Source organism: Echinops telfairi, unplaced genomic scaffold (genome assembly GCF_000313985.2).
Source record: "Echinops telfairi isolate 266 unplaced genomic scaffold, ASM31398v2 ScPeMD7_655;HRSCAF=1070, whole genome shotgun sequence".
Classification (NCBI taxonomy): domain Eukaryota; kingdom Metazoa; phylum Chordata; class Mammalia; order Afrosoricida; family Tenrecidae; genus Echinops; species Echinops telfairi.
The window spans coordinates 19,040,678-19,054,418 of record NW_022104553.1 but is presented as its reverse complement, the minus strand read 5'-3'; the positions used below and the strand labels follow the sequence as shown (position 1 = coordinate 19,054,418).

The following is a 13,741-nucleotide window of genomic DNA, read 5'->3' as shown; positions in this document are numbered from 1 at the left end:
TCTGTACCAGTGTACATCCTCTGGTCTAGCCAGATTTGTAAGGTAGAATTGGGATCATGATGGGGGGTGGGGGAGGAAGCATTTAGGACCTAGAGGAAAGTTGTATATTTCATTACGCTGCACTGCACCCTGACTGGCTGGTCTCCCCGAGACCTTTCTGCAAGGGGATGTCCAGTTGCCTACAGATGGGCTTTGCGTCCCCACCCTGCACTCCCCCTCATTCACAATGATATGATTTTTTGTTCTTTGGTGCCTGATACCTCATCCCTTCGACACCTCATGATCACACAGACTGGTGTGCTTCTTCCATGTCGGCTTTGTTGCTTCTGAGCTAGATGGCCACTTCTTTGCCTTTAAGACCCCAGACACTATATCTTTTGATAGCCAGGCACCATTAGCTTTCTTCACCACATTTGCTTATGCACCCATTTGTCTTCAGCGATCCTATAGGGGATAAAATAAAAATTTAAAACAAATGACAATGAATATCTGGAGCATTGCTTTTATTTTTATCCTTTTTTGTCGGGGGTGGGGAATATTCTTATTAGTTGCTATCAGGTCAATTTTAACTCATTGTGAATCCACCTGATATAAATGAAAATTACTTAGGGGAGAAACCTTAGGGGGTAATATTGGATTAGTGGGATTTGAGCATATATACTTTAGTTCTTGTTTTCCAGATTACTATAAACGATCAAAACTCAGAATTTCTACAAGGAATTTTAAAACTTTTAGAGCAGAGGGCTCTGAACCAATAGCCTTTCATTACCTACTTATGAACGTAAGGTATGTTTGTCATGTACTGTCTTTGATCCTGGCCCTATTCCCAGGAACTGACGGAGAATGAATGAATGAAAAAGCAGCAGCGCTCCATGTCCTCTTGGAGACCACATGATGTTTACTGGATTATATTTCAGTGGAAACTTGATGTCCCAGCTAATCTAGTCAAAGGATGGTGCAGTATTTACATCAGTGCAGTGGAAAGACGTGGGATCCTTGGGACAGAGGGTTTTTAGAAGTGTGGAGAGTTGGAGAAACAAAGTGTAGTTGCCATTGAATTGGTTGTCAGTCCTGATGACCCTAAAGGTGTGATTAGAACGCTACTCCCCAGGGTTGTCCTTGGCTGATTGGTTTGAGGTTTTTGTTTGTTTTTTAAGTAGATCATCAAGTCTCCCTTTTGGGGCACATTCAGGTGGATTCCATCCTTTTAGCCTAGTAGTCAGATGTGATAGCCATGTGTACTACCCGTGATTCTTAGGGCCAGGGCTTCTTTCATTGCACGTAAACTTCTAGTGAACACGTTTTTATTTTAGTCACCTTATCGTAGCTCACTTAGGAGATTATGCATCCCTTGATAGTTTGGTAGTAACGAGTTTATTACCGTGTACACTCCAGCATAAGCCGACCCAAATATCAGCCAAGGCACTTAATTTGACCACAAAAACTGCATTAAAAATGTGCTGAAAAAACTCAGTTTAGGCTCCCTCCCATCACCCACCTCGCTGAGCTCCGCAGCTCCCTCAGTGGCTGTCGCCATAAGAGACGGTTGGAAGGGCGGTTGGGAGCGCTACCTGAAGCCAGGGACAGCTCCCTTCTCACGACCGCGCCGTGGGCACCGGAGCTGCCATGACTGTCTCCCAACAGGGTATCTGAAGTAACGGGGGCATTTCGATCAAAAGGTATTGAGATGGATTGGGTTATGAAACATAATGGTCCAAATGACGCTCGCGGTGGGACGGTACGACTTCGTGGGCTGCCATTTGGTTGCAGCAAAGAGGAAATAGTTCCGTTCTTTCAGGGGTTGGAAATGGTGCCAAATGGGATAACATTGACGATGGGGAGAGGCACAGGGGAGGCCTTTGTGCCGGTTGGAGATAGCAGAAAACGCTCTGGGGAGACACTAGGGAAGAATAGGGCACAGGTAGATCTTCAGAAGTAGCTGGAGTGAAATCAAAGGATTTTATGACTCACCAAGAAGATTGCTGGGACAGTGAGCGGCACCACACGACAGACCAATAGGAAGAAGAGGGGTTATTATGGAGCTGGGAGTGGGAGTATGTATGACAGAATGCGACGAGAAGTTGATGGTGGTTAGGGAGGTTTTGATGACTATGGTGCTGTAATAATGGCTATGGAAATGACGGCTTTGATGGCAGAATGAGAGGTGGAAGAGGTATGGGAGGACATGGTTATGGTGGAGCTGGTGATGCCTGTTCAGGTTTTCATGGTGGTCATTTGTGCATACGAGAGGGTGGCCTTTTCGTGCAACTGAAAGTGACATTGCTTATTTCTTCTCACCACTAAACCCGGTACGAGTTCATATTGCTATTGGAGCTGATGGCAGAGCAACAGGAGAAGCAGATGTAGAGTTTGTGACACATGAAGATGCAGTAGCTGCCATGTCTAAAGATAAAAATAACATGCAGCATCGATACATTGAACTCTTCTTGAATTCTACTCCTGGAGGCGGGTCTGGAATGGGAGGTTCTGGTATGGGAGGCTATGGCAGAGATGGAATGGATAATCAGGGCGGACATGGATCTGATGAAAGAATGGGAGTGGGGAACAATTACAGTGGAGGATACGGCACTCGCGATGGCTTGGGTGGTTATGGCCATCGTGGTGGCGGCAATGGAGGGTACTATGGGCAAGGTGGCATGAGTGGAGGTGGATGACGTGAAATGTACTGAGTCGTAACCCAACAACTTAAGTCCTGGCAACGGCATCTGGTCTACTAGACTTTCTTCCAGATTTAATTTCTTTTGTATTTTAAGAACTTTATAATGGCTGAAGGAATGTTTTCAAAGATATTATTTGCTAAAGCTAAAGATTGTGATGAGAAAATGTTTTCTGTAGGTTTTATTTGTTGCATACTTTGACTTAAATACATTTTTATATTAAAATACTCAGTTATCCTCGAGTATCTATGGTAGTGTGTTATGTTTTTGTCTTCAATTATTAGTTTTTAGAGGGTTTTCTTCCTAACCTCAGTTAATACTTTTGCCTGGAATTTGCTGCAAAATTAGAGGTGGGATGATGAGCTCCAGCTGGTTTTGCACACCAGGAGGTGTAGCACGTTGTCCCAGAGGATGCCTCAGGTTGATTGCTATTTCCTGGGTAAGTTGCAAACAACCTGGTGGTTAGATACTTTTCTGCACCTTACCCTGGTTATTACAAAATTGAGGCGTTTGACATCACTTGTGTAACAAGATGACCTACCCAGGTATTGCAAAGGAGGCTCCAACTTCCTACTGATTAGAACCAGGAGATAGCAAGAATGAAATGGGAGATGTCTTTTGTTGTTGAGGCCATTGGGATAGTAGAAACGTGGCCTTTCTCCTCTGCCCACTCCAAATATATCCTAGACTTAGCCCATCAACTCTTTTGACCTGTCTGTGATGGACACTTTCGTAGAATACCAGTTTCTCCAACCTTTTTTCTGTCCTTGTATGTGCTTCCTGCTAGCCTTTTTTCAGGTGAAAGCTATTCATGGTGAAACGCTTACTGTTTCCTTTTCCACCTTATCCATCCAGGAGCCCGCCTCTACTGTACAAACTACATTTTTTTCTTACTTGTTTTTGCTGCGCTAAGGAATTTGGTTTTATCCTGCCAACCAGGTAGGTAAGTAAGCATAGATTTAGTTTGGTGTGAGTCTAGACTCTTAAGGGTGCCTGATTTGGGGATCATCACTTAAAATAGAAATTGTAATTTGTAGGTTAGTTTTCAATGCTCATAAGGACTCAAATGTAAGCTCTTAGGACAGTGCAAGCACACGGAATTATTGCATAACTATTAGCTATCATCTAATATTTCTTTGCTGTTTTTAAAGGATGTAATTTCTCCTTAGATACAATATTTTATAATGTAATGGGGTCAACGAGTCCCTGAAACGATTCCATGTGAAGTACGTTAAGGTCAGATCCTTAACAGTGGCGGCAGCAGCAGGAATAGCTTTGCATTCTTGGAACTGGACCTTAACAAAAGCCTTTGAGGTGAAATCCACAAGAATTTGTTCATTTCTCATTTTAAATGTGGAAAGAACCATTTCCCTTTCTTGTTTATATTTCTTTTAAAGGTTGTTACATTATCCTTATTTTTAAAACTTCATATATAATCCTGCCACTCAAAGACTTCAAATATTGTCAATTTTGCTGATGCCTTTCAGTCTGTAATAGTATAAAACATGTTTTAACAGAATAATATCAGACTATTATTAATTAAACAAAATATTAAGCATAATGTTACTTATTCCAGGCTGAAACTTTGTCTACCTATTTAATGCTATCTAATTAAAGATTGCTATGAGGTTTTTAAAAAAAAAAAAGTACGTTAAGGTATTGTTTGTCATTGGCATTTTTTTTATTTTTTATTTTTATTAAAAAAAATTTTTTTTAACGTTTTATTAGGGGCTTGCTTATACAACTGTTATCCCAACCCATACACACATAGTTGTGTAAAGCGCATTTGTACATCGTTTCTCTATTTTTTATTTTTTATGGAATTTTTTTGTTGTAGTAATTTGACAATATGTTGAATTAAAAATTTTTAACTGTTTAAAGGTGCTTCGAAAATTAATGTGAAAATGAAAAGATTTGGAAATCTTTCACATATCGTCTAAAGCCCTTTTTTATGTTGTTTTTCTTCTTTACTAAAAAAAAAAAAAAAAAAAGAATCGAAGCTAGCGAGACCCTCAGCCTCTCTGGTTTTGCATGGAAATGGCACAGGCACGGTCCCTCCCCCGCTCGGTCGGGTTGGTTAGCTTTGTACAGAAATCACCGAAAGAGGCCGCCTTCTGCGGGCGCCGACGCAAAAGGCGAAATCCGTCGCGGACGCTTCCGCAGTTTCCGGCCCTCGGCAGCCGCCGTCGTGGGGCGGGGCTTCTACGCGAGGGGTGGGGCCTTGGACGCTCCCGGAAGTAAGTGTGTAAGTTTTCGGAACTTCAGGTGATTCGGGAGGACCAGAAGTAAGTGGGTTTCGGTCTGTGAAAGAGAGCGAGCCACGTGGAGACCTGGGGTCCGGAGGGCCGCACGGAGCTGCTGGGGGAGCAGGTGCCGCGGGGCGCGCGCCGCGGTCCAAGGACGCGCCGTCCCGACCCGCAGGCTCGGGAGGTCACGCGCGGGGCGGCGTTTGCCAGCCAGGCGGTGTCGGGACGGGGCGCAGGCTTCCGCGGGGGGCCGAGGGAGGGTGGAGCTGGGGTGGGGGGTGGGCCTGGTAAGAGGGGCCGTTGGTCCCCGAGAGAGAAAAAACTATCTGGACCCCGTGCCCTGAATAGACCTGGTCTACTGACCCGGGAGAAACTAGATTCTCGTTTACCAACATTGTCCGGGCCTGGCTTTCGCGTTCTAGCAGCACGGGGTGAGATCGTTTGGTACCAAGAAGTGGGGGTGCTGATCTAACAAAGGCCTACAGTGTGGAAGCGGTTTTGCCGTTGAGAGGCTGGAAGAGCTTTACAGTGTCTGGTTAGTAGAAGCGTCGGGGAGGGAGGGGGAAAAATGAGCTGATACCAGGGGCTCAAGCGGAGAGCAAATGTTTTGAGAATGATGAAGGCAACGTGTGCAAATGTGCTTGACACAATGGATGGATGGATGGATTGTGTTAAGAATTGTACGAGCCCCCAATAAAATGATTTTTAAAAAATGAAGCGTCGGTCTCCTTTCCAAGTCAGACTGTAGGACCACACAGATAAACTCGCTGGCCTGTGATTTATGGATGGACTGGCTTGTGATTTATTTACGGCACGGCCAGTGCTATTTATGTACGGATCTTGTGTGAACGAAGAAGCTATCAACAACGTGTTTATCCCAACCTAAAAATGTCTTTACTGCTAAGTCAGATGGAGAAAATAAACCAGCTATTTAAGAAGACTCTTAATGATTGGACATCATCTTGATACCACTTATATATACATATATAACTGTTTTTCAACCACAAATAGATGTGGGAATAACCCTCTTCAATAAACCATCATGATTTATTAAACTGAAAAAAAAAAAAAGGCGAGCATTATGGATGCAAAAGGCAATTCAAGTAGGGCCGGGGGTCCTGTGCAGAGAAAAGCCCTGTTGTCTTAGAGAGTACATGTGGCAGTAGCAAGAAAAGCTACTAGAGAAAAATAAACACACTGTCATCGAGTCGATGCTGACTCAGCCACAGGGTGGAACTGCTTCTTGGAATTTCCGAGACTGTAACTTTTTCTGGGGGTAGAAAGCCCTGTCCTTTCCTTGGAGCTGCTGGTGGTTTTGAACAGCTTACCTTGCAGATTGCTGCTAGGAACGTGCGCAAGAAATGTGCTTCTGGCCAGACAAGAAAATGATGAACGTGATTACACAGTGGGGGTGGGGGAATGCTTTTTATGCAGTGGCAAAGAACGTGTCTGAACTTCTGCGGTGGAAGGTAGAACTTGTGACAACCCTGGTGGCTATCTCTAGCTGATGAGGTTCCTAAGCAAGATCTTAAGGGACTATGTTGTTTCCGCTTGTCCATTAGAGACTTGTGACAACCCTGGTGGCTATCTCTAGCTGATGAGATTCCTAAGCAAGATCTTAAGGGACTATGTCGTTTCCGCTTGTCCATTAGAGTGAAACAGGAGGAAAGAGGTGGACTTAAAGATGAAGTTTGCAAAATGAAAACAGAACCAAAAGATGTGGGAAACTCCTTTGTACAAACCTAACATAAATGCCCCAGAATAGAATGTTGACCATGGACGATGTAAGAGTGGTATGGGGATGGTATCCTATCTCTTGTACCTGTCCAATGGAGAGAGTTTAGACTCACCATCAGCCCAAGAACTTGTCCTGGGAGGTGAAGGCCAGGCACGCCCCAACCCTCCAACCTTTTTAACCAATTCTGACACCAATCGTCCCTCCCACAGCACCCTCCACTTCCCTGCTGGGTTTGATAACTTGCTGCGGTGGCCGCCCAGAGCTCACGTGCAGTACTCAGAATTATGGAATTTACTGGGTAAGTAACAGGATATAATTCAGGATCAGAAATTATTCAGAATACAGTTCTTCACACCCATCCTTGTGGACACATCCAGGGCCTGCAGCCCTTTAGCTTCTGCCGAGTTGGGCAAACGTTGCAAAGTTCGTTGGCTCTGCAGATAAATGCCCACCCTGTCAGTAAGCCTGGACCCAAGGTGCTGAGCTCCACCTCTGGGTTGGCAAACCTGGTTCCCCAGATAAAAATGCTCAGAAGTATACCACTTTACCTACTGACCTCCTGCTCGAAGACTCAGTGTTCTTCCCGTGTGGGCTGTTAGCCCCACTGCTCTGTCTCCTGCTCTTGGCTCTGCTGCCAGCATTTCTCTGCTGCTGCTTCTCCACAGCCCTTTCTCTCTAATGTGTGTCGAGGTTCTCCGTGTCCTGGATTGAGGAGTTTCAAAGCAAGGATCTCGGGTCCAAAGGACAGACTCAACTCCTGGCTCTTCTTTTTTGATGGTAGTGAGATTCTATTCCCCTTTTGTCTCTGGAATGGTTCGATTAAATGTAGGATGTCAAAAGTGACATCCCAGGTTAGGGTTTCAAACACCTTATTTGCATGGTCCCAACCCATAGGGGTACCAAACCATCGTTAGCAAGCTGCCCAATCCCCTTTGTGGTCTACAATTCCACCCAATCCTGAACTTCCTTTAGATGGAGTTAAGAAAGGCTGTATACTTGTATAGGCAAACCACCGCACTGCACTGGGTTTCTACAAACAATGCTACTTTGGAAGTATCCCTGCATACCTTGGGGTTGAAATGTGCACTTATTGTGGGGTTGTATATACTTCTTTTTGACAGTGCTATATCAATGTATGTGTAGCTTTCAAACTGAAAGGTAATACCTAAGAGTTTTCTAAAGAGCCCTGGTGCTGCAGGTCAGCAGTTCAAACCCACTAACTGCTCTATGGGAGAGAGATGAGGCTGTTAAACTTTGGTAAAGATTAACAGTCTCGGAAACCTCAGAGTATTTTTTAAAGTTTTATGCAGTTCCTCCAGCAGAACACTCTTCAATTTATATTAGTGATTTATGTGACCCACTTAAAATATGCCTCCAGACCCTTTTGCTAACAATGTATCTTCTTCAAGGTTCATTGATGTATCGTTCTCACTGAGGCACATTTGACCATGAATTGATAGTTTTGTATGCTGTGAGGTAGGGATCGAGTTTGTTGTTATTTTTTTCTTTCACATGAGTATCTGATGGGCTGCCTTTTCTTTTTCTTTTGTTAAATCTTTTATTCATGTCTCTGCCAATTCTGACTCGTAGGTTTTATTGCCTGTGGTGTAAAAATGTTTGGGGGGTCACCCAGTAAAGGGACAGTCAACAGTACTGGTTTTTGTGTTAAGAGGAGGGACGTGAACAGGAACAGCATCCGGACTTAACAGGTGATGTACCACTTAACCTTGAGTTTTCCCTTCAGTCTAGAGGTTTTGAATCTCCAGCCGCTAGAGAATCACCTGGACGAAGGAGAAGGAGGTACCTGACTTGAGCATTATTATTGATGGGATGTTCTTCATGAGAGACAGAAATTTCTGAACAGAAATTAAAGCTGACCCAGAACACACAAAGACAGCATCCCCATTGCTGGCGGTGTCCTAAGAACCAAAGAAAATGATCAAGGCTCAGGTGACTTTTTTTTTTAATTAATGCTTTTCTGTAATGCATGTGTAGAAGCTTTTAAAATGCCAGTTCAGTGCTCGCTTCGGCAGCACATATACTAAAATGCCAGTTCATTGAAAAATGTACAAATCTGGAAAATTTGAAGCTGGAGAGCAATAAACTTTGATGTCAGCTTCATGGGAATAATACTACATGGTTGACATTGAACATAATGTGTCACTTCGGATTCTTGGGGTTGTGTTAGCTTTCCACTTACAATATTTCTCTGACCAACCTAAGAGAATTATTACAATGAAATGTTATGCCTAGTTTTTAAGGACCAGAAATATCACATCTCTGGGGAGCTTCAGTAGTCCACGAGACTTTTGTCTGAGTAAATTTCTTGAATGACCCTTTGTGGATGCGATAGGTTGGACAAATATCCCGAAGAGCAGATTCTCTTAGGTGCGTGGAAAACAGGACTAGAATGCATCTGGCTGCACCCCTGGTCCTAAGACTGCAGCATCTTGCTGGGGGGAAAAGCAATTGCAAGTGATGTGGGGAAGAAGCGGACAGTGGCACCAGCACCCTCTCTCCCTAGTTCTTCCCCGTGTCTGCAGAGAAGCAGGAAACTATCCAGTGGAGTGGTGTTGCGTGTGAGCCACGCACGGTTGAAAATGTCGGAGCCGGCCCTTCGTGTCTGTAGCTCTTCCCTCCTCCCCCCAGGTTCAGACAGCAGATATTTCAATTGCCCATTCCAATTTTCTATCAGACCATTCCACTGAGGGTGGTGTGCAATATGGCTTGTTCATTGAATCAGACATTTCTTATTCCACCACGACATCCTGTGCGCTGTAAAGTATGTTCTTTGGCCTGAGGAAATCTAACTCGGCCCAAATTCGAATAGTAGCTTCTGGTCCACTCTCTTGAAAGTGTGTTTGGCATCTGTAGCTGTCTTGGGATATGCAAATCTCAGTCAGCGTAACTATCTGTTCCTGTGAGTACTCATCTGTATTCACCTAGTGCTACTGAGCGCTGGTGGTGTAATGGTTACCCATTGGGCTATGATATACAAGGTCAGCAGTTTGAAACCACCAGCTGCTTCATGGGAGAAAAACGAGGCTTCTACTCCCATAGACAGTTAACAGTCTTGAAAACCCACAAGGGCAGATCTGCACCTTCCTGTAGGGTCACTGTGAGTCGGCATTGACTCAACCACAGTGAGTTTGGTTTGGTTTTGGTAGTGCTCTCCACTTAAGCCCCTGGCTTCAGCTGCTTGTTTTTCCCCCTCCTTCCCCACTCCCTCCTCCCTCATGAATCTTTGATAATTTATAAATTATTATTTTGTCATATCTTACACTCTCCAATGTCTCCCTTCACCCACTTTTCTGTTGTCCGTCCCTCAGGGAGGAGGTTATATGTAGATCCCTGTAATCAGTTCCCCCTTTCTACCCCGCCCGCCCTCCACCCTCCCAGTATTGCCACTCTCACTGCTGGTCCTGAAGGGATCATCCGCCCTGGATTTCCTGGATTTCCAGTTCCTATCTGTACCAGTGTACATGCGCTGGTCTAGCCAGATTTGTAAGGTAGAATTGGGATCATGATAGTGGTGGGGGAGGAAGCATTTAGGAACTAGAGGAAAGTTGTATGTTTCATCATTGCTTCACTGCACCCTAACTGACTTGTCTCCTCCCCGCAACCCTTCCGTAAGGGGATGTCCAGTTGCCTACAGATGGGCTTTGGGTCTCCATCCCCTGCACTCCCCCTCATTCACAGTGATATGATTTTTTGTTGTTTGATGCCTGATACCTGATCCCTCTGACCCTCGTGATCACACAGGCTGGTGTGGTTCTTCCATGTGGGCTTTGTTGCTTCTGAACTAGATGGCTGCTTGTTTACCTTCAAGCCTTTAAGACCCCAAATGCTGTATCTTTTGATAGCTGGGCACCATCAGCTTTCTTCACCACATTTGCTTATTCACCCATTTGTCTTCAGCTATCGTGTTGGGAAGGTGCAGCTCCCCATTTCTTCCCCCCTCCACCACCTGCCCTCCCTTATGAACCCTTGATAAGTTATAGATTATTATTTTCATTCTTACATCAACCTCCATCGCCCCGGCCCCACTTTTCCATTGTTTGTCCCCAGAGAGGGGGTTATATGTTGACCCTGGTGATCAATTCCTGGGAATGATTTTTAAAGCATGATAATGTTCTTGCCATTTACCTCTAAATTACCAACGTGTGGAGACTTTCCTTCCGTGGAATACCAGCTTTCCAGATTCCCTCTGTTATAAGGTAGGGAATATAGTCCTCATCATATTTCCTTCAGGGTTAGTTTCCCACGTTTATACACATATGAGCTTGCATAGTGTGTGTGTGTGTGTGTGTGTGTGTAAATGTGAGATGTTTTAACTTAAGAAGACAGGGAAATTCTAATTGTATTGGTGGTTTATGTGTGCAAATTCAGACATTTATTACAATTTTGGCTTTTCTATCAGCTTAAAGAAACTTTAGTATATGGGTGTGCATGGCAGCCCAGATGCAGGAAACGAGCAAAAGAGCACCCCTCGGGTCTCTTTCATCTCATCCAATGAGAAACCCCTAATCATTGAATAAAATCCTTGTACGACAGGAATCGCTGACGTTCAGTGACGTGGTTGTAAAGTTCACCTGGGAGGAGTGGCAGCTCCTGGACCCGGCTCAGAAGGACCTGTACCAGGATGTGATGTCGGAGAACTATCGCAACCTGTTGTCCGTGGGTGAGCACAGCCCTCCTGGCCCTGGTGCTGTCCTTTCCTTTCTTGACTGTTGAATTCTTTGGAGTGTCTGTGGTGCTCCAAAGTGACAGAGGCTCAGTCCACTCTCGGGCTCGAAATAAATGGGCATATCCTCCTGTCAGAATAACCCTGAGTCTGTAGGTTTCAGTACACACACCCCCGCCCACCACCCCGAAACACAACATGCAGTCTTTGCAAGCCCAAGGCCCCATTTGCTGTTTCTCACCCCCTGTGCTTTCCCACCAACAGGGTATCAAGGTCACAAACAAGACGCCCCCTCTGGGTGGGCCCCAGGAGAACCTCCGTGGACTATGTCGGATGAAAACCATCACTGGGGCACGTCTTCGGGCGAGGTCGTGAGGAGAGGTGAGTGGAAGCAGCTGTGGAACTCAGTTGAGGGAAGGAAGGTGCCACATCTGTGAGGGTTTCACATGTGAGAGTCTGTAAAGCAGGGGTCCTCAAACTTTTTAAACGGGGCCAGTTCACTGTCCCTCAGACCCGTTGGAGGGCTGGAGTATAGTTTAAAAAAACACTATGAACAAATGCCTATGCACACTGCACATATCTTATTTTGAAGTGAAAAAAACAAACGGGGCAAAAACAGCTGGCGGGCTGGATAAATGTCCTCAGTAGGCCGCATGTGGCCCGTGGGCCGTAGTTTGAGGACGCCTGCAAAGTGTCTCCCTGTGAGATGTCTTTTTCCTTCTAGTTTGTTCTCATGACAGGTTAGTGTTTCCTTCATTCTAAGGAGCTAATGTTCTTTTTTCCTAGAGAAGACTGTCACAATTGATGTCTCCCTTGAAATGGAGATTTCAATGTAAGATAGGATCTCTTGTGTATGTTTTATTCAGATTGACGGAACTTCCCTATGACTGCTTGTTGAGTAACCAGGCTCTGTAGGAGCAATTTTATGGCGATCATTTATAAAGATCGTAGTAAAGTTAAAGAAGATAGGAGAGGTTGGAGAGAAGATAAAGGAGTCAGACACATTTCACGGTAGCATGCTCACCTCTGGCATGGCCATGATCTCAGCATCCAGGTCCGTGCAGAGAGAGAATCTTTACTGTCTTGGGATATTTGTAGGTAGCCATAAGATATGCATATTCAGTAGTTACACGCATCACAAGGTGGGTGGTGACCACAGTAAAGTCTCTGAGCGTACAGGTGAGGAAACTTAATACCTGCATTGGGGGAAGATAATGAGGGGGGCTGGACACCACAGTGGGAGGAGATAATCAGGGAATGTCTGCCTCCACAGGGAGACAGAATCCACCCCGTGCTCACTTGAAGGCAGCGTAGCTGTTAGGGGGGAATCTGTGGGAATGACATTTAAAGCAGGATCATGTGCTTGGGCTTTATCTCTGATTTAACTTTCCAGATTCCCTGTGTGATAAGTTAGGGAATATGGTCCTGTCATATGTCCTTCAATGTTAGTTTCCCACAACTTCCCAGTATCCTGGCAATTGAACTCCTATCCACTTAGGTTTTCCTTTAGTTCAGAACACCTGGCATCCTATCTGTCCCAGCAGTTACTTTGAATGTGGCCTGTGGGGGAACTAGGCTCTTCACAACGCAATGGGTCCAAGAGTCGGTTGTGTAAGGGAGGGATAAATTGAAGAGACATCAGACAAGATAAAGCATGTAAGGGCTCAAGTCTTTTCATGGTCAGTTACAAGACAGGCCCCATAGCCAGTCCTAGCCGTTCTCCAGCCAATCCCAGTAAAGAATGGACTAGGTGGCAAAGTTCCAGCCAATCCAGGTCAGGTCCATGTAATTCTTAGTGAAGCCAATTGTATTCTACTAGCACTAAACCACATCTAATGCTGCGACTAAAGGATGAGACTTAAGATCAAGAGAAATCCGATTCCTAATTGTGGCGGTGAGATCTAGCTCCACACTCCAACCTCTTCACATTTCTTACTTTTTTTCTTCACCCTTTCTAACACCGGTGGCTATTCTGCTCACTGATTCTCGTCTTCTGTGCTGATTTTCATGATTTATTGAGTTGGCCACAGAGAACTCCCTGTACTCACTGTCCGTGTGGCGCGGTGGCATCTGACCTTTGACTTCATGGGGGGGGAGGGGAGAATCGCCATCATCCGCAGCACCACACATCTGATTCCCATGAGTAGATGTCTGACACGTTTCCTCTCCAATCTCTTTACCATACCTGACACCAGCCATCCATCACAGACCACTCTGCTTCTCCGCTGGGTGCGCCACTTGCAGTGGCCAATCAGAACCCACAGGCTAGACTCATAGTTATGGGCACTTTCTTAGGGAAGTAACAGGTTTCCTTTCAGAATCAAGACCAATGGAGGCAGCAGCTTCTGTATGGGTTCATGCTCGGAGCTTCTCCTGGCCGTGCAGGGCCCCTCTT

At 45.2% G+C, this 13,741-nt stretch overlaps 1 protein-coding gene and 1 pseudogene across 6 annotated transcripts in view; both read left to right on the top strand.

Annotated features, from left to right (window-relative positions):
* Nucleotides 1-2,002: 2,002 nt before the first annotated feature.
* LOC101650614 lies at nt 2,003-2,690 on the top strand (annotated as a pseudogene).
* A 2,225-nt stretch (nt 2,691-4,915) lies between these two features.
* Nucleotides 4,916-13,741, top strand: part of LOC101662521 (zinc finger protein 350) — a 46,851-nt gene continuing 38,025 nt past the window's right edge. Inside the window, exons 1-5 of one of the 6 annotated variants that reach the window (XM_045292557.1) lie at nt 4,916-4,963; nt 6,872-6,960; nt 8,407-8,612; nt 11,217-11,343; nt 11,611-11,727. In XM_045292557.1, the coding sequence (XP_045148492.1) occupies nt 8,598-8,612; nt 11,217-11,343; nt 11,611-11,727 (259 nt within the window). In that variant the 5' untranslated portion in view covers nt 4,916-4,963; nt 6,872-6,960; nt 8,407-8,597. Of the gene's footprint in view, nt 4,964-5,291; nt 5,460-6,278; nt 6,961-8,406; nt 8,613-11,216; nt 11,344-11,610; nt 11,728-13,741 lie in introns of those variants that run through there. The other 5 variants (XM_045292558.1, XM_045292559.1, XM_045292562.1 and 2 more) reach the window with 5 other exon arrangements.